Genomic DNA, 23,767 nt, shown 5'->3' with positions numbered 1-23,767 from the left:
TAGTCTGGTTAAAATTCTCAAATACGTGCATATTATAGTTTTGATTCAGTTAAGCGGATGTCCCTTCAGGCTTGCCGTAGGTTGCTAACCTGTTTTTGAGGGACGGTCAGTGTTTTCGGTCAAAGTCCGGTTGAACTTGAACGGGCTGCTTCGGAGCGGTTTGGGACAGCGCACAGTTTTCTGCAATGACAGCACGAAATTTATCTCGGTTTTGGGAATGGGGCAGGAAGATCATTTGTGTCGGGAGAAACTATGCAGACCACGCCAAAGAGCTGAAGAACGCGATTCCCACCGAGCCCGTCTTGTTCCTGAAGCCACCGTCTGCCTATGTAAGAGAGGGCTCCCCTATCCTAGTGCCTCTGTACACTAGTAACCTGCACCATGAGGTGGAGTTAGGGGTGGTCATCGGGAAAGGGGGGACCAGCATCCCACAGTCCGACGCTATGGAGCATGTGGCGGGTTACGCTCTGTGCTTGGACATGACAGCCCGGGACGTCCAGGACGACTGCAAATCCAAAGGTTTACCCTGGACCCTGGCCAAGGCTTTCAACACCTCCTGCCCCGTGAGCGAATTCATCCCCAAAGAGCGCATCCCTGACCCGGGCAACGTCAAGATCTGGCTCAAAGTGAACGATCAGCTGCGGCAGAGCGGCTGCACCTCCCAGATGATTTTCTCCATCCCGTTTCTCATCAGCTACATCAGCGACTTCATCACCCTGGAGGAAGGGGACATCATCCTGACGGGGACTCCCAAAGGGGTCTCCGCCGTGCAGGAGCATGACGAGCTGCAGGCTGGGATCGAGGACGTTGTTACCATGAGCTTCAAAGTGGATAGACGAGAATAATAGTGGACACAAAATAGATTTATGAGGCAAAAGAAATGCACTGACTGGCTGTGAAGAAAAAGGTGCTTTTATTCTGAAAATCTGGACATCCTTTCAATGTCTGCATTGATCAGCAGATGGCAGTGTTGTGCCAGATTTTTTTTTAAAACCTGCCTTGTGCAGTACTTCAAGAAGACAGTTTACAACCTTCTGATAGTTTGATCTTTGCAACAGCATATGCTTTACTGTATGTTTTACTCAAACCAGGGATATGAAAACCATTCATCATCACACACTGTCAGTGTCTTGACCCCCAGTGGTGGAAGGAGTAGTCGCAACTTTTAAATAAAAGACGCAATAATGTAATTATATTGTTTTTACTTTACACTGAGATAAAACTGTGACTGTGATTATTCGATTATTATCTATTTTCATTATCAATTAAACAAGCACAAATACCAAAACATTCCCTGTTTACATCTGCTCATTTGTGAGGATGTGTTGTTAGTATTTTCTGATACTGAGCAAATGGTCAATTGGGAAAATAATACACAGATTGCCTGGTAATTAAAATAATGATTTGATGTATAAAAAGTGCATTTTTTTTCGAGACGAAATGCCCACTTTCAATATTGTTATAGATTAACATTCATCCACCTGTCATACTATACACCGATCCACACATTAAACAACATTAAACCAGTGACAGGAGAAGTAAACAACATTCACCATCTTGTGACGATGCAGTGTTCTGCTGGGAAACTTTCGGACCTGGCATTCGTGTGGATGTTACTTGTGCGACCCACCTAAACCAGACCAGACACCCCTACCCCATCCCCAGCAGGATGCAGGATGCAGCCTGACACGGGCACACACACAAAAACGGTTCAGGAACAAGTGAAAAAACATGAAAAACAGCACAAGTGTTGACCTGGCCTCCAAATTCACTAGATCCCAAACTGATCAAGTATCTGTGTGATGCACTGGAACCAGACTGATACGCAGAGGCCCCTCCCCTCAACCCAAAGGACCCAAAGGCTCCCAATAACAACATCCTGTTGCTAGACACTGTTTCCCAGAGACCTACACAATATTAGGAAGGTGGTCATAATGTTACGCCTGATCTGTGATTCATAATAGCGAGATACAGGTACGGAAAAATATATTATAAGACTGATAATATAACATTAGAAGGTGTACTGTGGGCCCTTCCTAGGTTTAACAAGGTTTATGATTGTCATTACAAATATGCCAAAAGGGATATTATCTGGAAGGCCCCCTTTCTCATTTTTTTTTTTTCCGCAGGACCCCTTTCTTGGTTTCCCTGTCCTGACGGCATATGTGGCCATGGATATTCATTCACTCTGAGAAAATCCTTATATAAACTCAGAGAAAAAAACAGTTTGGCACTGGCTACCTGTGGCTGTGGTTTAAATTTAGAACTCATTTTGCGGCTTTTTCAGATTACCAGATATGGGTTTTTTTTCTACCATAAGTTACCACAGATACCACGGTTCTGCTACAAGCTACCATTTGGATCAAAGTTTAGATGTTACCTTCTGCTCTCCGGTTAGTCTTTAACAATGTAATACACATAAAATGTCCCCCCCCGGCCACACAGTTTAAACAATAACACTTTCTGTGGCTTTTCTGTTCACCAAGTGTAATTTTGACTTCCATAATCGCATTGTTCAGCTTCTGCCCCAAGTTCAGTTGCGACTCTCCCACATGCTTCTCCGTTTTCAGGATCAATCAGAGCCTCCATCAACCTGTCCCAGGCCGGTCTGCTGTAACCTGACTCTGTGTACTTCATCTTCCCACACCTGCAGGGCACGTTATCTCAAAGACTCGCAGTGCCTTGCCCTGGCCCTCAGGGGACTCTGGTGTTATATGTGTCCATCATTAGAACAGTCATGACAGATTCAATTAGATTTGGGAGCTGGGAATTGTTCTCATGGCCTGTTTCTTCCCAATCACGGGTGCTGGGGCAGCGCAGCAGCCCGGCATGTGCTCACAGGTTTAGCTTTTTATGAGATATGCATCGTACCATTCATTGTCCCCTTGTGATTGAAGGTATTACACCCTTGCAGGTTTTAACAATGGCTTCAAAGCTCAAGCTCAGCTCTGGCTTAACGTTCACCGCAGAAACCGGCGTGTTGTCAATGAGCAAGAGCCTTAGAAGGTATATTTGACTCTTTCAAAGGAGAGGCCGTTGCATGGAGACCACAGTCCTCTGATCTGACACACTGACGGTGATGTCACTCCTGTCGTGAAATCAAGCCAGACAGAGCTGCTATTATGACTACAGTCTTTGAGGATGAAATACTTTGCTGTGCAAATATTTGAGGCAGTTAAGATGCTTTCCTACAGTACTACAGTCTGAACTGAACTTCAAAAGTTGCAAAACACCTTCAGAAAAAATCCAACAAGTCCAGTTGCCTTTCTTCTAGCTTTGTTCTTGGTACCAGGTATCAGCTAATGACGTAAAATGTATTGTCTTCCTGATGGCAGCAGTTTGAAAAGTTTGTGACCAGGGTGCGAGAGTCCTTCTCTATATTTTGGGCTTTTCTGAAGCAACATGTGCTGTGCAGTTCTTCAAGAGAGGGGAGAGGTCAGCCTATCATTCTCTGGGCAGCCTTTACAACCCCCTGGAGCGCTTTCCTCTGCTCTACAACATCCCTCCCTACTTGACAGATGTTGCTCTTCCTGAGAACTCTCTGCTGGGCCTTCTTTACCAGCTCCACAGTATCTGTGCCCCAGTTTAGGTCCTCTATGATGTGGACTCCCAGGAAGCAGAAGTCCAACACCTTCTCCACACATCAGTAAGGGCTGAATGTCTGTTTTCTTCTTCCTGTAGTCCACAATGATCCCCTCAGTCTTAGCTATATTCAGTAGCAGGTTGTTGTCTCTACGGCACACTGTCAACTGCTCCACCTCATCCTTCCAGAGATGAGCCCCACGACAGCGGTGGCCGTATTGTGGGGCTCGTGTGTGTAGAGGCTCTTTTACAGTCATGCCCATGTAAGTTTGATCAGTTAGGGTAGACCTAGAGACCTAGACACAGATGGGGGGAAAGCGAAAGACGTTAATGAACGGAGCAGTAAATAGCCCAAAGTGACCATAGAGGGTTAGAGGCAGAATGTGTGAACAGATCATCGTCATTGAGTTTAAATGGATACTTCTGATTATAAATGCAGATTTTTGAGCATTCAGTTTTTGACAGAATGAAGCAGGAAGGTCCAACATGTGAAAGTCTTTTACTCCTTGGCAACATGCGTTTGCCTATGTGTTTTAGAAAATTACCGTTCGTGATGCCTGGCTTTGCGTGCTGCACCGTATGTCACCAGACGGGTCTGCGGTGTAGCTGTTCTAAGAAAAGAAAGAAAAAAAAAAAACGACCAACACACACAAGCACTGGAAGGAGTGAGTCAGAGAGGATGCCATATATGACATATCGCATTAGACAGGCACACACGGCCAGGAAATTAATTTAGTTTCATTTCTGGAACGGGAGACTCTGTGTGTCACGTCTATGTATATGAGTGTGTATGTGTGTGTGTGTGTGTGTGTGTGTGTGTGTGGTCCTGTTTGTCATGGGATACTAACATTGTGGGGCTCAGGAAAAAGGTCCCCCTATGACATGGTTGGGGTAAGAGCTTTGGGAAATACTTTTCTACCTATATTCACAGTCACAATGACACATCTACTCGTTCACACAAGCGCTCACACATTACACACCAGTGCCAAGCAGTGGTAGCAACTTGGGGTTCAGTGTCTTGCTCAAGAACACTTCAGCTTGTTATCTATTTTCCAAGGATGGCACCGTCAACCTTCTGGTTTCTTGGACAACACCACCTACTGAGTTACAGCCGTCCACATCCAGGGTTAGAGTTAAGCATTTAGTTGAGATGGTTAGGATTAGGGTAAGGGACAAGAGCAGAGGGGCCCACACTTTTTTGGCTTGCAAGCTACTTTAGATATCTTAGATATCGATCTGGGGTCAGTCACCAGACCATATGTATATGTGTGTCCCGTCAATCCGTCACTGTACTGTACATCGACCAAGTGTCAGATGTGAGGACAGTTGATAGATCAACATCTAAAAAATTAGATTTTCTTTGAATTTCAAACTATCTACTGGCGCTACCTTCACGTTCTAACCGTTGATTGACGGCAATCGCTGTATTGGGCAGCCTGTGCTAGAGAGTACAATACATTATGACAATGGGATGGCCTCACAAGAATAGAAACTCAGTTCTAGTGTGTGTGTGTGTGTGTGTGTTTTAGTTTACATACTTGGATGTCGGCCCAGTTATTGCACTGCTTTGTCTTTTCATTTTATGTCCTCGGCTGTTGACAAGTTTTGATTTACTTGTGCGTCTAAAAAGAAACAGTGCATTTAATTAATCATTAAGTAACACCATGGAGTCACATAGAGATCTCCATAAGCCAAACCATTGCACTTGTAATTCATTTTGAATAATGAATGGGGTCTTTGACAAATGGAAAATAACCACGCATGAAGCCCAGGTGCAAACCTCTTTCATTCAATGACTGACTGCACCCGGTGTGTTAACACTTTGTTTGAAGCTGCAGGTGGAAGGCGAAGTGGGTAGGTCCCTGTGGAACATACCGTAGATTTAACACCTAAACTCTAGTACGCTGCTTCTACACAGACGTGGACACAGCCAATTAAAAAAGGAATTCTCCTCTGAAAGTGTTTCAGGAAGGACTTAACACAGTTTTATTTTCAGCGTCAAAGCATTTGGCAACCAGGTCTCAGTTTGTACCTCATCAACCAAGTGAAAGCTTCTCTATAAACTTTGAGTGCTCGAGTTTTCCAATCAAGGCTTAAGAAGCGGTGAAAGCATGTGCTGAAACATGTCCAGAAAAACAATGTTATAAAATCCTATTGTAGAAAGTCCTTAATCCCGTATCCCTGAAAAGTTCCCTAATTTGAATTGAGCTACCATGACCATTTGAAAATCCCTCCAACCCAAATTTCTCTTTCATCAATTAAAGCTGGAGTCACAATTATACAAGATACTGTGAGGCCTAACCACAAAGAAGAGAGAAAATCCCCGAGCATTTCCTTCCCTGAATCGAGGGAGACTGCGGTATGGGTGGAAAATGTGTGGAGTCCTGAGAACGAGCCATCTTCATTTGTGGCTGCTCGAACGGAGCCCGCTTTTACACTCTGATCCTGCTTTTAATCTGCAGGAATCGACCCCCCCTCTCCTTCGGCTCTGCCTTCACAGCGGTTCATCATTCCCTCTTATTAGTTTCACCCATTATTTAAAAGTAAGAGTCGCCACAGAGAATGTGCGTCTCTCATCACTCCTAATCGAAAATAATCACAGTAGATTGTAAATATAACTGAGCAATTTTCACTCGTGCAAACAAATCCACAAAGTCAGGAATTGGTGGCATGCATTAAATTGTGGGCTCACATCGCTGGAAGCTGAATACCAGCCAAAGCTAAACAAATTGCTGTTCTCATGACAAAGGAAGCCTTGGGAGTTTTATAAGCCTCCAGTTTATTTTCTTTACATTTTAGCTGTTTTGAGCTGTTGTATGAAATATCCAGTACTTCAAACACATTTAGGGAAAATGTATTGTCTTTCTGACATCTGGATTTGGTGCAACTGTAGAGTATCTTTTTGATGAATATTTTATTTTCAACTGGGGGCTTTTATTTCGAAAGCAGTTACAGACAACCCTCTTTCTGAAACAACCACAGCTCAAGTTTAACAACACATTACATGATACCACATTGTGCCATTCAGTGACTTATAACGATGATTTATTTGTTGAGCAGTGTGCAGAGTTAAGTATCCAATCCAGACATCAATCTTTTATTTGCAATTAGTCTACACTATGGAACTCCTTCTTTGAATAACAATTACATATTCGCTGTGTCTCTTATTTTTTTCATAGTGTATGCAAATCAGTGAACAGACTGGCCTCGACATGCACATCTACTGAACAGCCTCGATAATGACAAGTGGGCTTCATTTTAGCCACCCCAACATGGCCCATTTCTGGATTATCCAAATGTGGGCGGGGTCAAGCCCTGGCAAAATGGGTGGCCTCCATGTACATCCACTTTGAGCTTCAAGCCTGCTCTTCAGAAATCCAAAGGGTGTTTGGACAAAATTAAATTAAAACAAATTTTATTCTTTGGTGTTTCATTCAGTTTGAGTACTCTTATATTATTATCTTTGTCTTGTCCATGTTTTATAATTTTGCAAACCTGACTTTACGGAACTTAAGGCTATCTTTTCTTGTTTCCAAACGTCCTTTATAAGTAAAGTTGACTTGAGCTGTGTCAGTTGTGTAGTGGATCCTGAAGTGTGACATCACAAAATCCTGCTTGTACATTTTAAAGTCAGATTTGCGGCAAGCATAGAGCGACTTTCCTCCTTCGGGAGATGAAATTGAAAGCAGCCTCCTGGTGTCAGTCATCACAATGAAGTAATGACAGTTTTTCAGTTTAGCCTTTATTTGACAGTTATTAGTGGAAAGAAATAGGAAGTAATGGGGTGAGACCGCTTGCACCGCTGCATTGAAGACTTTTGCCTCAAATTATGGGACACCTGCTCGACTGTGTGAGCTAAGATATTACTGTATTGTTTTATTTTGTACATTAAAATGTTCTACTAGCAGGGACACACCACCAGGACATGCAATCAAACCAATTGTTTGGGGCCCCATGGAAAAAAAAGCCCCAGATGGCTACCTTATGGTATATTTTGGAATGACAACCATAAGCCTCCTTAAACCTATGAAGGCCTTAAAGTGCATCAAGAATACTCCACAGAACTCCCCTAGGAACTCTCTTATATCTACCCCATGACAGATTTTGATAGTTTGGACTGCCTATACACAGTAAATTTGGTTTTGACACTGTTTGGACAGTTTCTTTATGGGTAGGGTGGAGTGCAGCACATATACGTCCTTGCCCAAACCCCCCTAGAACTTTGGATTGCCACTGTGTACTAGTATTAAGTTGATTTCTATAAAAAAAAAAAAAAAATGTTAATGTAACTGGCATTCACAATTTTTAGCCGCATTTTAAACATCTGGTTAATTGGGACACGCCCCGATACTCTGTCGAATCAAACCATAAATTTTGTGAAATGCCGTCCATGTGAAAATATCGAGTCAGAAAATATGACTAAACTCTGGTGGTGGTGTGTACAGATTGCTGTGGCAGCCACAAGTGGAGGGTGGCTTTCACAGGCTCATAACCCAGACGATATTCTGAGCAAATTCTGCAAGGCTTGTTTACTTAAATCACAGAGTTGGATGAAGTTTGGCTTTAGTAAACGCGCAGTAAATCTTCGAATATCTTCGCGTGTGACACTCCTCCATTCTTCTTGCCAGTCCTCCCTTCTCCTCGATTGGATTTCTCACATCATTACCAACGTTTAGTCGCAGCTATAGATTATGCTGAATGTCGTCCTGGTTTAATGAGACTGGGCCAGTCCTGCAAACACCGACGCTAACATCTTTCCCAGACGGCAGAATGGAATATCAGTTATCTTTAAATGCCTGCTGCTGGGCTGGCACAGCAAAATGGCAGTCCTCTATCAGTAATGCGAAGTAATAAAACCTGGCACAGATGAAGCGAGCCAAGCAATGTTTAAAATTTTAGCGAGGCCCAGTAAAAACTAACGCCAGGCCTATAAAACATAGGTTGAATGTGACAGAAATACTGACTGGAATTAGAGGAGGCAAGATGCATGGAGAGAGCCAAAGCAGCGGGTGTGTGTGTGTGTATATTCAAACTTAGAAAAAAAAATAAAAATAGACCCAAGCAGCCATCCATTTTATTCACGAGCCACTGACGTTTCAACAAACAAAGCTAAACCTTCATCGTTTGATTTTATTTTTAATCATCCTGCTCAGGATGGCATCTGCAGCTCGGTGTGTTTTTCATTTCTCAGCCGGGTTCCTTATTTGGTTGTTTCCACGTGAGAAGGATTTCTGATTTTTTTCTTACATGCTTCATGAAAGGGAAGAGCTCTGCTGTTAATTCTGAGCCCGGAGAAGAAGGAGGAGGTTCTCTGAGCGAGCTGACATCGTTCGTAATTAAAGGCCACAACACATGCAGGCCAGAGACTCTACATGTGGTTGCACTGCGTGGAAGTGGTGGGGACAAGCAGTGTGAGAGAAAAAAGAGAGAGAGGGAGGAGGGGCTGAATGAGATTTCTCTCCAGCGGGGGGTGTAAATAAAATTAGAGCTTGTGAGAGGGCAAAAGTTTGAGAGCATGAATCATGGACTCGCATTTAGCTAAAATTAAGCCTAAAGGACAAACTTTCTGGTTGACGGCATCTGTTCAAGTTGGTGCCTGAACCTTCTGAACGTGGTAGTAGGGTGGAGCAGGGGAGTGACACTTGAAACCTGACTGGAGCACATGGCTAAGGCACAAAGCATCATTGCTGTGTTAGCTATCGCGCAAATGTCCACTGTGCACCACCCCTCTACCCATTATCTATCATCAGTTATTCTATAGAGGGCCATGGGGGCATTGGGCGAGAGGCGGGGTACGCCCTGGACAGGTCGCCAGTCCGTCACAGGGTCTACTGTACACATTAAAAATTAAAGTGCATTTAAAAATTAATAAAACTAATTGAAACCACTAAGAAAGAAAAGACAGATTTAAACAAGGTAATGAGTATCAGATCTGTATCTCCTCAGACAAATGACCCTTCTGTAATGCCTCCCCCATTCACAGTTGATCCCAAGCCTCCAAACATGCTTCTTGGAGGCATAATATCTACCTAATTATGGAAAATAACCACTAGCTCACTGGGCAGCTAATGTACCGAATGATGCCATAATACAATTGTGAAAAAAGACTTAGTATTTCATGAGAAAATATAACACTTTTCAACAGGAAGTCTAACGGAGCCAGAGATTTTTTGGTGCCAGCTCCTAGTCCACCCTCAGTGACTGTTGCCACTTGGCATGAATAAAGGAGCGAGGAACATATATAGTTCAGTTCGAAGTGAAGTTACGAATGTGAACGGGGTTATGAATGAAGTTTTCCAGTCGCCGAATCAAACCTGGAAGTTGGAGTTTTTGCTTCGGTTCCCTATCACCTCATTCCATGTAAGTAAAGTGCTTTATTTGTCATTAGACATTGGACAACAAAACTGCATGGTCGGATGGAGGCTTAGTCCTAATGTTGTTTAAGATCTATTTCACAATTGGACCCAAGTAAATTTACTTGGACCCTAGTAAATGTGGTGTTGAGCAATTTGGATTGTCTTACTTTGGTAAAAGTTTTTTTTTTAAAAGGTCATGTCTTCTTCCTTAGAATGCAGGAGTCATCGGAGGCACTGAATGTGCGGCACGTTGCACTAGTACATGCGACATGCGGTTTTATTTTGGTGTTACAAACGGAAAAGTGGGAAATGGGCAGTTCTTTGCTTTAACTTTGAACATTACAAGAGGGAAGCCTTTTAGGATGAGAACATGTTTGACAGGCTTGAAGGCCAACTTTGGAGATTTTTACCACTTGTTGTGACACGAAGCTGCATTTATAGGAGCACGGGCAGTTTCTCCAATTGGAGTAAATGGAGGCAACGCCACAACAGAGACGGAAAGAAACCACAGTGTTTGATTAGCCGTCAGTGACGGTCACCCCTGTAGACTGTTTCTGTGCTTGTGAACATAGCCCAGGCAGCGTCAAGCCTTGTTCCGTGATGTATGGGCTGGCCCATGGATCTTCACTATGGGTAACTTTTTATTAAACACCGCAACGCAATGAATTCAGGAAGGGAATGTCCTTGTTTGCTTTTGCAGTGGCAGCCTTTTAACTGAGTGCAGGCCATGCTTTCCGTGGAGAAGGGACTAGTTAGGAACATTCTTAATTTCATTTATGGAGAATTGGTCATGTTGCTGCATTGACAAAGAAATTACCAAAATTTCAAAATAAGATTTTTATTTCAAATTAAAGTAGTTGTTTTCACATCAAAAGCTACTTAACTTATAAATAGCAGTCATTTAGTGGTTACTGTTGATATCGCTGCACAATTCATTCAGAAAACTTTATAAGTTAAACATTACAAACCGACTGTTGAATGCAATGTGACGACTGTAGTTAGCTCATAATCTTAACCTGTAATCTACATGTGACCTATGAGATTATATCTATTACTACAGCGTCATGGGCAACATGCGGAGAAAAAAAAATGACAATAAAAAAAAATATATCTTTACAGTAACACATGAGATGAAAAGAGATGAAACATGCTAGGGATGTCATTTCAGGTAAAGCTTTACTTCACAACACAGAGAATCAAAGTCGAATAAGATTTTATACACACAAGTGTGCTTTGTACATAATGAGTTGAAATGGTCAAAATTAACCACAGATCAGTTTAACAGCTGTCCAAGGTCCAAGGTAGTACTGCCCAAGGCAAATAAAAGTGAGATGCAGATCCGAACGGGAAAACAGCAAATACCTACAGATGGAATGTGTGTATGTTCAGTTTCAGTTTAGTATTTACAGACGAGGTATCATCGGTATATATTTTGCAACATCGGACTAAGATATGTATCATTACAAAGACCATTTAGAAACAGTACAATGAAAATATAAATGTAGTCAAAGTATCGTTGAGTATGACATCATCCCCAATGTCCTGTCAAAGACATTGGTTTCATGTCTAAATAAATTAATTTCTTTCATATCATGTTTCGTATCAACAGAAACTATAAATATCAGCTTATTCTACAAAAAAAAAAAAAATGTATTTAAAGGCAGGAGAACGTAACGTACACATAATGGTTTGATAACTAAGCCTTTAACTATGTGTGTAACTTGCATATTAGCAGCACTGTGTTCACGTCAAGTTTTACTTTACAACAAAACAGTGAAATTTCAAGAGTGCTGCATGTCATATTGTCTCTACTGGGGCAGAATGGACTTTGTCTCTACGCCCTCCCTGAGAACGTTAAGCCCTGTGGAAATGGTAAGTGAACAGCAATTCTCTCCATAAAGTAAGACTCTTGCGTTTAGTCCCAGCCGAAGTCTTGCCCACTCATCTGGTAAAAACGGTGGTTGAAGGGCCTGTAGAAGTCTCTGAGCCTCTGCAGAACCTCAGAGGGGATCTGGGGATGAGGTCTGCCCTTAGACTTTCCAAGGCAGCGAGGTCTGCTGCTCCCCTCTGGCTTCTTCAGGCAAGGAAAGCCTTTAGTCTGGTTGAAGTAGAAGTGTTTGTCTGAAACGACTCTTTTCAGTCCCAGGAAGTCCTGAACCCGACCCATCTCCCCCGCCGGATCAGACACCAGCCGTTCACCGCTAACAAACAGAAAATGAGACAAGGGGAAGTGCCGAAGCCAGTTTTCCAGATGCATGGCGTAGAGGCCTATGCGCACGGCGCTCCACGTGGTATCAATCAAACCTGTGGAGGAGTTTTTCAAGGCGAGGCTCTGGAAGGATGGGAGGCCTGGGTTCTTGGAAAGTGTCTGGGTGTAGTCTGACACAGCCCGCGTCACTGGGTCCCTGACCACCACTATCAGCTTGGTCTGGCAGTTCATAGTGCAGACACGGCTAGGGGCCTCCTTTGTGACAAAGTAGCTTGGTGTCTTCTCCATGGTGATCTGGCCGTCCAGTGTCCGAGGCATCAGGTTCCTACATGAGAAGGAAAACCCATCAGATAAGGACTACACACAACAGGGTTGAAGATTCATTGTGTCTCCATCTGACATTTTAATGATAAACTAAAAATTTTGTGGAATGCTAAAAACACTGTCTCTTGAGTGGAGTTGGGTGATAAGTCTGTAAAGGTTCTCTGTCATCCAGGTCATGGTATATCCAAAAAACAAGCTGAAACAAGGTCATCTGGTCTTGTTGGCTTCTTCAGTTTTAAATAAATGGTGGGTAGTTAAGTTAAACATATGCCAAGCAAATCGACGCAGTTAAGTCAACTGTGGGTGGTGCTCATTTGGAGTTGATAGGACTAGGGTCTGTTAACAACCAGATACCTACAATTGTTTTGACCATTTTAAGTTTAGAAACTAGACTTCCAGTGAAACTATTCAAAATGTTGAAGCAGAGATATAAATCACTACAGATACTAATCACATCTTTAACTTCAGTTAAAAGAACATCAAGATATAACGTAAACACACTCTCACAGTTAAAGCATGATTAAAGCTTCAGACACTGTGTTAACGGACGGGCCTCCAGACAAGCTCCGCTGAGTCTCACTGTAAGGTCTGCAGAACAGGACCATCCACTCACTATGCGCCTGATGAGTCAAAACCACAAAGCCTCAAGAACCACTTAACAGCAATTTCCAACAGATTTCCACCCCCTCTTCTTCCTGCAAGAGCGAGGCGCCCCCCTTCGCCTCCCCTACGGGCTCCTACAAGGACTCGAACAGGACTCAAGAGCCTGCAGGAAGTGCGACCAGGATGGCGAGCTGAGCTCAGCTAGCGATTTAAACATGTGGCTGCAATGAGGTGAGATGCTGTAAATGATACGCTGATGGAAAAGATGTGTGTTAAATTATGTGTTACCGAATTGCATAGATAAGTTATGAGTCAAACACCAATATAAATTCATCTCCAACTAAACCTATAATTGCTTACCTATTTATCTCCTGATCTTGCTTTTTTCTACTTTACAAACTACATATGTGCACCTGCTGTCCTAAAATGTTTGACAAAAGCTTTTCTCTTTATTTATTCATCTTCTCACAGATGAATGTAGCCGTCCCGCCTGATGAACAAGTCACTTTTAGGTCAATAATATCTGGGAAACAGGCATTGCGGGCAAAATGGTATTCGTTGGATCCGGCGTTTTTTTCATGTGTTTACGACGGAGATTGACAGGCTGCGTGTGCCAGAGCTGTGGCGACTTTGGATGTCAGAAACAAATAAAAGAATGATGAGCAATGTTTAACATGATAAATGAACTGCCTACAGTTCGTCCACTCAGCGCGTCTCTTCCTGGAAACAGAGAGCTTTAATGTGGTTTCCCGTAAAATAAACAAGTCACGGAGCATATGTGCTTTATTTGTTTCAGATCGGAAGTCTCCGTTGGGTCCAAACGCCAATGACAAGAGGTCATTCAGAGACGTGCTGTTGATGGCATCGCAGGAAAATCTGTTTTCATTTTCCCATTTACTGTATATTAGTCAGATTGTCTACGGGCAGCAAACCGTAGAATTGTGTTATAGTTTGCTGTCAAAGGCCGGAGACATCTGGAAACTTCAAAAAACTCAGTACTGGAAGCAAGAAAAAAGTAATTTGAGCAGCTAAAAAAAACTGGATCAAGATTGAATATTTTTCCTCCTTTTTTGTCTGAGAAACCATGAGTCTGACATATTCTTAATGTGTGAGAAAAATATGGTTTGGTTTTAAAGTAGACAAAGTTTTAAGGTTCCTTGATGGTTCTTTGACTTCACGCTTGATCTGTAGTTAAATGCAGTTCGGTATCTTTGAAAGGTCTGCAACGCCTTTCCCTGCAGGTGGCTAATGTTAACTTTCTAACCCCCACTCTTGGTACTCCATTCGCTTGCCATGGATAAATGTTTTGGAGAAAAACTGCCAAAGGTGCTGACCTGGGGATTAGCAAAAATCCCAGGACAGTTTCAGTTCAGCTCTAGCATAGTCAACTGTAGACTCCATTTGGAAAAAAAGCTTAACTGCAGTAGCAGTATGTAAAACTTTGTATACTTGGTACAAATACATTTTACAGCACCAGACACATTTTATTTTTGACAGTAAAGGTTGCAGACCCCTGGTGCAGACCTTCAGTAAAGTGCTGGAGCCAAGCAAATGGATCATGTACTGCATGCAAAACTGTCAGAGCTCAACCATTAGATTGTAACCACCTCAAAGCCACAAACTCTGCAATGACTTTATGTTTCTGTTCACTTTTAAAAATGCACTTTACCTCCACAGTTTTTCAATAGAGATTTATTGTTTATATGAGATAGTGATTATGGCCATTTACATAGGAAATAAAGGGCATTTGTGTATATTAAGTAGTTAATGGAAGTCACACAAATCCCTAGTGAGCTGTAATGCTAACAGTAAAAAAAATAGAAACTTTCGTGGAGTTGTTCCTGAGTGACTTTCAAGTCCTACCCTCTTTACTTAAAATTAAGCCATTTCAATCAATCCCCATTAAATGATCCCCATAAAAAAGACCATTAATTGATTACTATCCAATTGCGAGAGCTGCAAATGGCCTATCACTGCCTGCCTGTCCCCAGTTCATCTGTGTCTGATCAATACGTCTGTCTCTATATGACAGATTATTCCTCGGTGTGTATGTGTGTTTGTGTGTTTGCACACACACACACACACATTTGGGCACAGAGGTGTCGGTGTTCGCTGATGACAAACCAGGAGCCCGCCGCCCTCTCTCTCTCCCGTCCTTCTCATCCCCGGCCTTGAGTTTGTCCTTCACATAAGTGACACTTCAGTAATTGATCATAACTTCTCTCTCCGTGCTCATGAATAGTTAATAAATTGGAGGCTTCCAGCCCTCCATTCTCCTTAGGCTCCTACCCTCCTCATCGCTATCAGTCTCATTATCAGAGAATCAATAATGGCCATTTTCTGTCATAAATCTGTCTTTGTCGGTAGTGTCAGCAAAAAAAAAAACTGTAATCAGGTCAGTAATGGTTAATCAAAAATAATATATGTTATACCTAAGGGTTAGAGAGTTAAGAAAAAATGCTTTTAAGCCCACCGTCGCATAAAGTGGAGCTCGAAGTAGAAGTTTCGGGAAGACTTGCTGACTAGCCACACCACCAGTCTGGAACTCCCTGCTGTTAAAAGGATGTAGCGCTTTATCTCCCTGCAAGTGCTGCACAGCTGATTGCACTACTGATGTCTTCTAGACAGTCAGGATGAGGAGATTAAATAAAAAACCCTGGCAACAAGGATGTGGCCGAGAGACTTCCTGTCCCAGAGATTATGGGTTCTCCTGCTGAAGTGGTGCAGCTACATCCCCTGTAGCATCCTAACAAAAGGCACAGAAAGTGGAGCCAAGTGCAGAAAAAAAAAAAGAGACAAAATATCCAATTATCCTGTCCCTTTCTCAAGCAGAAACAGATTTCAAACTCCACGGGTTGTTATGGCCATTTGCTGGACCATCTACGCTAAACGCTGCCCCGCCGAACGAAGGCTTCTGCTTTGGCAGACGTCTCCACATCCAAAAGATTTCTTAGCCGAGACCCAATTAAAGAGGTGGTGGAAAATTGAGGCCATAAAAATGAGAAAGAGCGCAAACAACAAACTGAAGGAAACGTTTCCCAGCGGCGTTGCTATGCTCAGAGGTTGACAGAAGCGGAGTGAAGGCCACGGACAGCCCATCAGGCTGACAGGATGATCGCGGGAACCTTGATTTACGCTGCTGTTGTTGGATAAAACATATTCTCCTTTCACCAGAAAAAAAAAGAGAAGGAAAGAAAATAAGTTCAGCATGAGAACAGAGCAGTTTTATGTAATGGGACAGCCTGGCATTTGGGGAAATAAGCGTGTTTGTTTTCTTGCTGGAAAGGATTAACACCACCATCTATTCTGGCTACAGCTTGTCACCAACTGGCTACCATAACGTTGGAAAATTGGGATATACAGGGAAAAACAGCTACCGTAGCTCTGTGCAAATCACCTATCAGTAATTGCGGTACTCAAAAATTGACATGCAGTATCTCTTCTCTTTCAATTGACTGTATATAAAGTATGAAAATGACCAGTTGTGGGGTTATGCGTCTCACTATTTCTTGACTAGGGTCAACTTTCGTAACTCTCAGCTTAAAGGCAAATTACCGTTTTTTTTTTACAACCTGGACCTTATTTCTGGCATAAAATGCGTCGATTTGCTTGGCATAAGTTTAAGTATCTCGAAAATCCTGAAAAAGGACCGAAAAAGCCGGAACCTGAACTTCAAAAGTGTGGAAATTCTTTCTAAGTGCGAGCACCTCAACAGAGAAGATCTGACCTTAAAACGACGAGACAGCAACGTCAGTATTTGGACTACTACAGTGAATTCTTGGTTGGTGGTCAGTGCCACACACACACTGCATCCTCATGTTTTTCAGAAAAGATACACTATATTCGCAAGTTGTAAGCAGTTCGTTTTTGCACATTTAGACCAATAAAACTAAACAAGGATTCTATTAATTGAAGAAACTAACAGCAGGTTAATCGATTGAAAATAACACTTGTCTGTAGCAGAACTAATTTGCAGTAATGTCTGTAGTAAAGTACTCAAATTAAGCTCCACACATAACCCTGGTTCACTACAGTGACAGAGCATTAGGCCACTGACACTGATGTTGTAATGTTGTAATACTACGCAAGACCACAACCCCTCCACACACACACACACACACACACACACACAAAAATCATTGCCTTTGGGATACTAAAGGCGAATGTCGCCATGCTGTCTCCACGTTCTTTGTCTGCATAGAAACCTGACTGGGGGAAGTCTTAAGGCCTTAAAGTGTCATAAAACTAATGGATATTTATAAAGCCAAAGTTTGCCTGAGTGTGGGCTGGGGGGCAACATTATAAGCGTTACAGTCAGATCCATGCAAATGTCCATCTCTAGGCGGCTAAATTAATAGAGAGATCCTTCTGGGGAAAACATTTTTAAACCCATCACATGATTCGTCCAATGATGAATAATGCGGAAAACTCAACAGGGGCCGCAATGAGTGTGAATGTGTGTAAGTAGGGGAGTGCGTTTGTGGGAAAAGGGTGTTGTTAGGGTAAGGCTTGGGGGTGGACACTCAGTTGAGATGGTTTGGGCTAGGGTAAGGGACTAGGGAAAGCATTATGTTAATGATGAAGTGTTAGTGTGTCTATAAAGAAATAAAATGCTTTACAGCGGTCGATATCGTAATTAGTGACTATGGGTGTCCAATTATAATTAGAAGTCTTAACAGGATGTGAGATCTATGGTGCTTCACTGCCAAGTTTAATAACGGCTTCAGCATTTGGCACATAAAAGGATAGAAATGTTGCCTAGGGTTGGGTATTTTTTGCAGTACAGTATATAGTTTATGAATGTATTTAATCCAAATATCTCAAAAGCGGTTGGTTGGTCCATCAGGCTGGTGGTCTTAACGCCTTATTCGATTCTCTCGCTGTTCATATAACTGCACCATGAAGTCCGCATTTTTGGTGTGGAGTTGAATGATTCTGTTGCCTGTTGTTGCCCCTTTATGGTGAATTGTAATAACTGTATTGGCGCTTGAACTTGTCCGCGGATGTAATTATCAAGTCAAAATTTGAATCCGTCCAAAGTTTTGGTTTACTGACAGTAATCCTCCCGTAGTCCTCGGCTCTATTTTGTCTTCAAACCATGTAATTGTTGACTGTGTTTGATAATATACTGGATTGTCATTGGACACTCCAGTCCGTTTTCAGGCTCGTGTTATTCTTTTCTGGAAATGGCAGCGCATCTGAGCATGACTACCAATCATTTGAAACATTTCATTTCGGCCAACCGAAACAAAACCATTATTTTCTTCACACGGTACTTTTCCAACTGCAGCAGAGCTTCAACCAGCGCAACTGAAAACCTTCCCGAGATTTTACAGGCGCCCCGAAATGGATCGCAGTGCACCTCAAATTATTTTAATTCCCACCATATGGAGGGCGCCTTAAAACAAACCTTACACCGCCACCTAGGCCCGACTCGCGCCAAAACCCAGCGCCATTAAACCACGCTGCTGCTGCTGCTCAGCACTATAGAAGACAGCTTCCTGGTCTGTTACACCAATCACCAAGCGATCAACCTCTATCACTAATGGCCTCAGGGCTGGACGCGGTATGAGGTGTTGGGAAAAATCGCTCTGGAAAACGTTGCTCCATGCACAGTGGGATCTGTTTTCACAATTTCAGCTGCCAAAAACCAAGAATGACATGATGAATATTTGAATCTGACCTCCATAATTTATATTAATCGACACTTTAAAAAATTACATTACATACACATGTTAGATCAGAATTTGTTTATCATATACTGAACAGAACCTCATGGAGAGGAGCATGCTTCCTTCTTATTTTCACCTGTTGTCATCACTTTGAGTCCTTATTTGCATAAATCTATGTAATTTTCAGCAGTGCTGGCATTTCTGCTTGCCCTCGCGTCGCTGCCCTTAAAAGATTTTTTACTATATATTAATAGCAATCCGATCAGGCATGGCCTTTGGTGTCAAGACCGTAGGTCAGCCAATTGATAAGCTTTCAAATTATTGATGAGATTTGAGAAGTGGAATTGTTTCCCTAAATAGAAATGCAGGAATTTATGGATGCTATTTTCACCCTCGGATCCGTCCCTCTACCAAAAATGACAAAAACATGTGTGTTCATTTTAACGTCGTCAGCCGAGGGAAAAACAAATGGAAGATAAAATGTACACATTACTCATTGCAGGCCACGTCAGGCTGACAAAGCCGCGACAATCGGAGTCATTGTGCCACTGAGGTTTTTTCAAGTTTTCTGCGGTGGCTCTCAAGCCCCATATGAAACCCATCACTCCTTGAAGTCCCCTTGAAGCAATAAAACAACACAGAAAGAAAAAAAAAATCATTAAAATCTTTGCTTCGTTTTTCGATGCTCTGTTTTGCTTGCGGCTTTTCAATTCCCGTAATGGGGCTCGTGCGCAAACAGGAGAACGGCATGGAGAGACAGACGGGGCGGAGGAGAATGAGAATGGAGGCCGACGCGATGGCTCGGATGAAAGGGAAAAGGAAATCACATGAATTAAGTGTCACAGAAGACAATGCTGTTGGAGGGCATGGCTGAGTCAAGTATCTCCAGCATGCACTTGCCAAAACATTAGACACACTTGTGAAAACTTAATATAATCGTGCTGCACTAAATCCAAGGGCTGTTAAACTGGATTGAATTAAACATAAAAGTATTTCTGTTATTAAGCCTAGCCCTCTGACTAAAATGATCAAAATAACAGAAACGTGTCTGGACAAGGCAATATAATTCAACAATACTATTAAACCGCAGCCTCCAAAATGAAAACACACTTGAAGCAACAGCTCTGTTAATTTAATTTAATTTAATTTAATGCAGGGCTATTAAATTAAATTACTTAATGAACAGGAGGGTGAGTGTGGATCAGGACACATGGAAGCCTGAGGGTTATGACAACGTACAACCAGTTTCCAGATATGTTAATGTGACATTGTGGCTGGTCCACGTCCAGTGACACAGCATTTAAATATGTTTCTTCATATTGATTATGGCTGATATATATTAGCAAGCTAAGGTCACGCGTGTCTGAAGGGCAAAGTCACCAAAATAAAGGCGGTATTGATTAATAAGTGCTTCTCTATGATTGAATTAACGATTCGGCGAAACGTCTATATCCGCAGGTTCCGTAGTGGATTTAAAAGCTGCAGATGAAGCGGACGACTTCGTGGTCGCTCTGTCAGGGCCTGCATCGCTCCGGCTGCAGCGTGTTGCACTGCATCAAGGCGTGTGTTTGCGCTCCAGACGTGACAGTGAGCAGCTGACCCCGCGTCCGCTGACAGCCGCTCAAAAAGACTTGCTTGTTCCACATGGATAAGCTCTTTCTGTCGCTGACATCCACACATACACACAATGCCGATCTCTTTCAACTTGTGGCACCTTCGCTTTGGGTCACTGCACATGACAGCAAACAGATCTCCCCAATTTCTGAGATTCTGTGACAACGGAGGAATCACCTTTCAGTGATTTCACCCAGGATCACGTTGCTCCTCTCCCTCCCCATTGTTGCGTTAATCCGTCCAACCCCTCTCCATCTACCAGTCTGTGAACATTTTACAGCAAAACGTCAGCATTTCTATTAGGTTGTGCATTTTTCAACTCTTATCCAACACTTATTGATGAATAAATGACTTAAACTGGGGTTGCATGTGTACACCTTTCTCTTTGGAGGCACTGATTCATGGCTGATTTAACTTTTACAAGTGGTGCTGCCGTGTTACAGCTCCAACAAAACGACAGCTTTAAAGCACAACAGCTTTACTGCAGCAGTCAGGCTAATTAAAACACACAGAGACACGCATAAAGAACATGCCCTGGAAACACCGGGTCAGCATCGGTATTTACACATGAGGGCTTCTTCAAGTAGTCAGTACCGGAGTTGTGCAGCAAAGGGGTTTGGAGAAGGTTGAATAACATATGAAAGAAGAACATGGGAGCAGGAGAAGTGTAAAAAATTGAGTATAAGGGAATAAAGTGCTAACACGGTGCATGTGTGTGTTTGTGTGTGCAAAGAGAGAAAAAGAGAGTGAAAACATAGCAGCATGCTAAGATTGTCAGTGGTGAAACCGTTTCCATGTGTCCTTGTGTTCCAAGTTAAAACACAGTGAAGGGAGTTTAGGAAAAGAAAAGGCGAGAGAAGATTAAATTACACCTAAGATTCCACGAGGACGGAGGACCATCTCGCTATCAAAGCGCATGTTTCGGTGTCCTTCAACCGTTTAGGCATCTCTCTCGCTGTTTCTCCCTAAAACAAGTATAGTGGTAATGTAAAACTGCTGAGAGCTCAGCTCAAAACATGTCCAGGAACTTGTAGAACATCTGGAGATGATCAGTCCCAACTTCATCCAGACCTAAATCCCCGTTTAGGGCTTTAAATCCACCCAAATGATAGCTCTGGTCAGCCTGGTCGCCCCAGATCATGTGCTGTCACTTCCACAGTAGCAGAGGAACATTTTACGTGCCTCCATATAGGGCTGTGAAATCGTGACATGCGACCATCAGGACAGGAAAACCGACAAATTGTTTGAAGTACCGTGGAGAAAAAAATGAGAAAGGCGGCCCCCAAATGGCTGAATCGTTCATATTTTGCAATGACAACCATAAACCCCTTTAAACCTCTTAAGGCCCAATGTGCATCAATCAACTATACTCAACAGCCTGAACCTAGGATCACTGCTGCATGCAACCAACTGTATCCATCAGTTTATTTTTGGACAACCTTATGTTAATCTCGGATGTTTTCTTGCCTTCATGTGCTGAACCATTAGGAACAAAGCGGGAATGCTAATACGAGACATCCTGTTGAAGTGTATAAATGGTGTTTAGATGACTGTCAGGATGATTAACTGCTCCCCTGGGACTTCGCGGGCCCTTTGGTCCACGGTGCAGCACACTCGGAGAGTAACATCCTCTGAGCTGATCCGAATACATCAGCCATCGGGCTCGCGGCTATCCGTCTATTGACAGGAGAACAGAAAGGAACATGCAGCACATCTGCACAGGTGACTGGGTGTCAGCAGGGTCACCGCTGCTGCTCATCTGACCCTTGGGTCTGACATCATAAATCACCCTGTTCTGGTTATGAGGGCACCCAAAGCCACTTTGCAGAACTTAGAAAAAAAAATTCCTCCTGGGACTCAGAACATATTTGAGCTGGGAATTTATAGAGAACACTTTTTTTTTTAGTGTTGCCTTCACGCTCTTTTAAGATTACTGTACAATCTTCTCAAATGCCCTACAGTTTTAATTTTCCTGCCAAAACTAAAAACCAAGCACAGCCTCTTTTTAGTATGCGTACCTGTACCACTCCAGCCCTTTATCATAGAACCTGTCGAAGAAGTGCGGCTCCGCGCCAAACGCTCTCACGTCCGGGTGGATGCGGAGAAACTCCAGCAGGGCTCGGGTCCCCCCTTTCTTCACGCCGATTATAATCGCCTGCGGAAGCCTTTTGGTGCCGAACGTGTTGGACACGGGGATGCCGCTGCTCGGCGCGCTCTCCTCTCTCCCGTCAGACGCGCGCCGCGGCGCCACCTGCGGCGCGTCCGTGCGGTTCTGGTGAGAGGCGTCGGGGAAGAGACGCGGCGGCGGGTCCTCCAGAATGCGGCGACGGTCCCCCAGTACGCCATCGTCCTTGTCTAAAGCTTGCTGAGTGTACAGAGTCCTCGGAGCTGAATCGCAGAATCCGGTGAGGCAGTAGAAGAAGTAGGTGAAGATCAGGACCATGGTAAAAAACACCGAGACTTTGGACAGGACTTTTCCAAAGTTGAACCTAACTCTGCATCCACTACATCCCATGAGTTGATCTCCTGCTCGATGCCAAAGGGCCAAAGCGGTGACAGCATGCTTCTTCTTCCTTACATGGAGTTAATACTATTAAATGTGTCCAGCAATACCTGTTGCGCAAAGGTGAGTACAGTCTCTCAGCAGCGGAATGGCACAGTGGGTTTGTCAAAAGTGATCTTCATAACCTCTATTTTTTTTCTTCATAAAAAATTATCAAAAAAGTCCTCTAATTATTTTTTATTTAAACTGAATAAAACTGTCACTTAATAAGCCGGACTTTACATCCTGGTGTAGCTGAGCTCTCTGAGGTCCTGTGAGCTCTCATTCAAGATTTCTCCTCTGCTTCTCCTACGCCCTCCTCCCCCTCGTTTTTTTTTAAAGTCTCCACCCTTCCCATACGCTATACGATAAACATGTCTCAAAGGGTGATATATGCAGAGCCTCTGTTGGCCTGTATATTCAGTTTCATGTGTTGACAACATTCAAATACATTTTACATTTGTAATTTTATTACACAATCCATAGGAAAACAATTTATCCGTATTAAAGCGGCAATAAGAAAATGTGTTTTTGATTAGTTTGAGGTTTGTGTGAGGCAATTTGTGTTAAAAAAAAAATTAAAAATGCAGTAAACTTTGGGGTTTAATGTAACACAAAGTGTGACACAAACAACCCGGGCTGAAAAAGATCTCAAGCACTTTATTCCGAAGGGAGGGGAGCGCATCAGTGTAAGCTGACCTCAGAGAGGAAAATCCTCCTTGCCCCTTTGAACCCGTGTGATAGATGTCTCAGTCAGCTCTGTGAATAACAAAAGCCCCGAGGATGTCTATCCAAAACCTCCTGTACTCTCCCTGCACCCTGAGACTCGACGCTGAAGCAGCACGTAGGCGACAGGTCTCCTGAC

General features: G+C 43.0%; 2 protein-coding genes across 2 annotated transcripts; one reads left to right on the top strand and one right to left on the bottom strand.

Moving 5' to 3' along the window:
- The first annotated feature begins 27 nt into the window (after positions 1 to 27).
- fahd1 (fumarylacetoacetate hydrolase domain containing 1) lies at positions 28 to 1,708 on the top strand. The gene has a single exon (XM_084571435.1). The coding sequence runs from the start codon at positions 186 to 188 to the stop codon at positions 843 to 845; it is 660 nt and encodes a 219-aa protein (XP_084427561.1). The 5' UTR covers positions 28 to 185; the 3' UTR covers positions 846 to 1,708.
- An 8,894-nt stretch (positions 1,709 to 10,602) lies between these two features.
- LOC311506563 (heparan sulfate glucosamine 3-O-sulfotransferase 6-like) lies at positions 10,603 to 23,146 on the bottom strand. The gene is made up of 2 exons (XM_084570562.1): positions 22,379 to 23,146; positions 10,603 to 12,472 (listed from the first exon to the last, which is right to left on the bottom strand). The coding sequence occupies exons 1-2, from the start codon at positions 22,873 to 22,875 to the stop codon at positions 11,854 to 11,856; spliced, it is 1,116 nt and encodes a 371-aa protein (XP_084426688.1). The 5' UTR covers positions 22,876 to 23,146; the 3' UTR covers positions 10,603 to 11,853.
- Between the last annotated feature and the right edge of the window lie 621 nt (positions 23,147 to 23,767).

This window comes from Chelon labrosus, assembly GCF_963514085.1.
Source record: "Chelon labrosus genome assembly, chromosome: 21".
NCBI classification, from domain to species: domain Eukaryota; kingdom Metazoa; phylum Chordata; class Actinopteri; order Mugiliformes; family Mugilidae; genus Chelon; species Chelon labrosus.
Note: the sequence above shows the minus strand (reverse complement) of the source record. Positions and strands in the feature narration are given on the sequence as shown.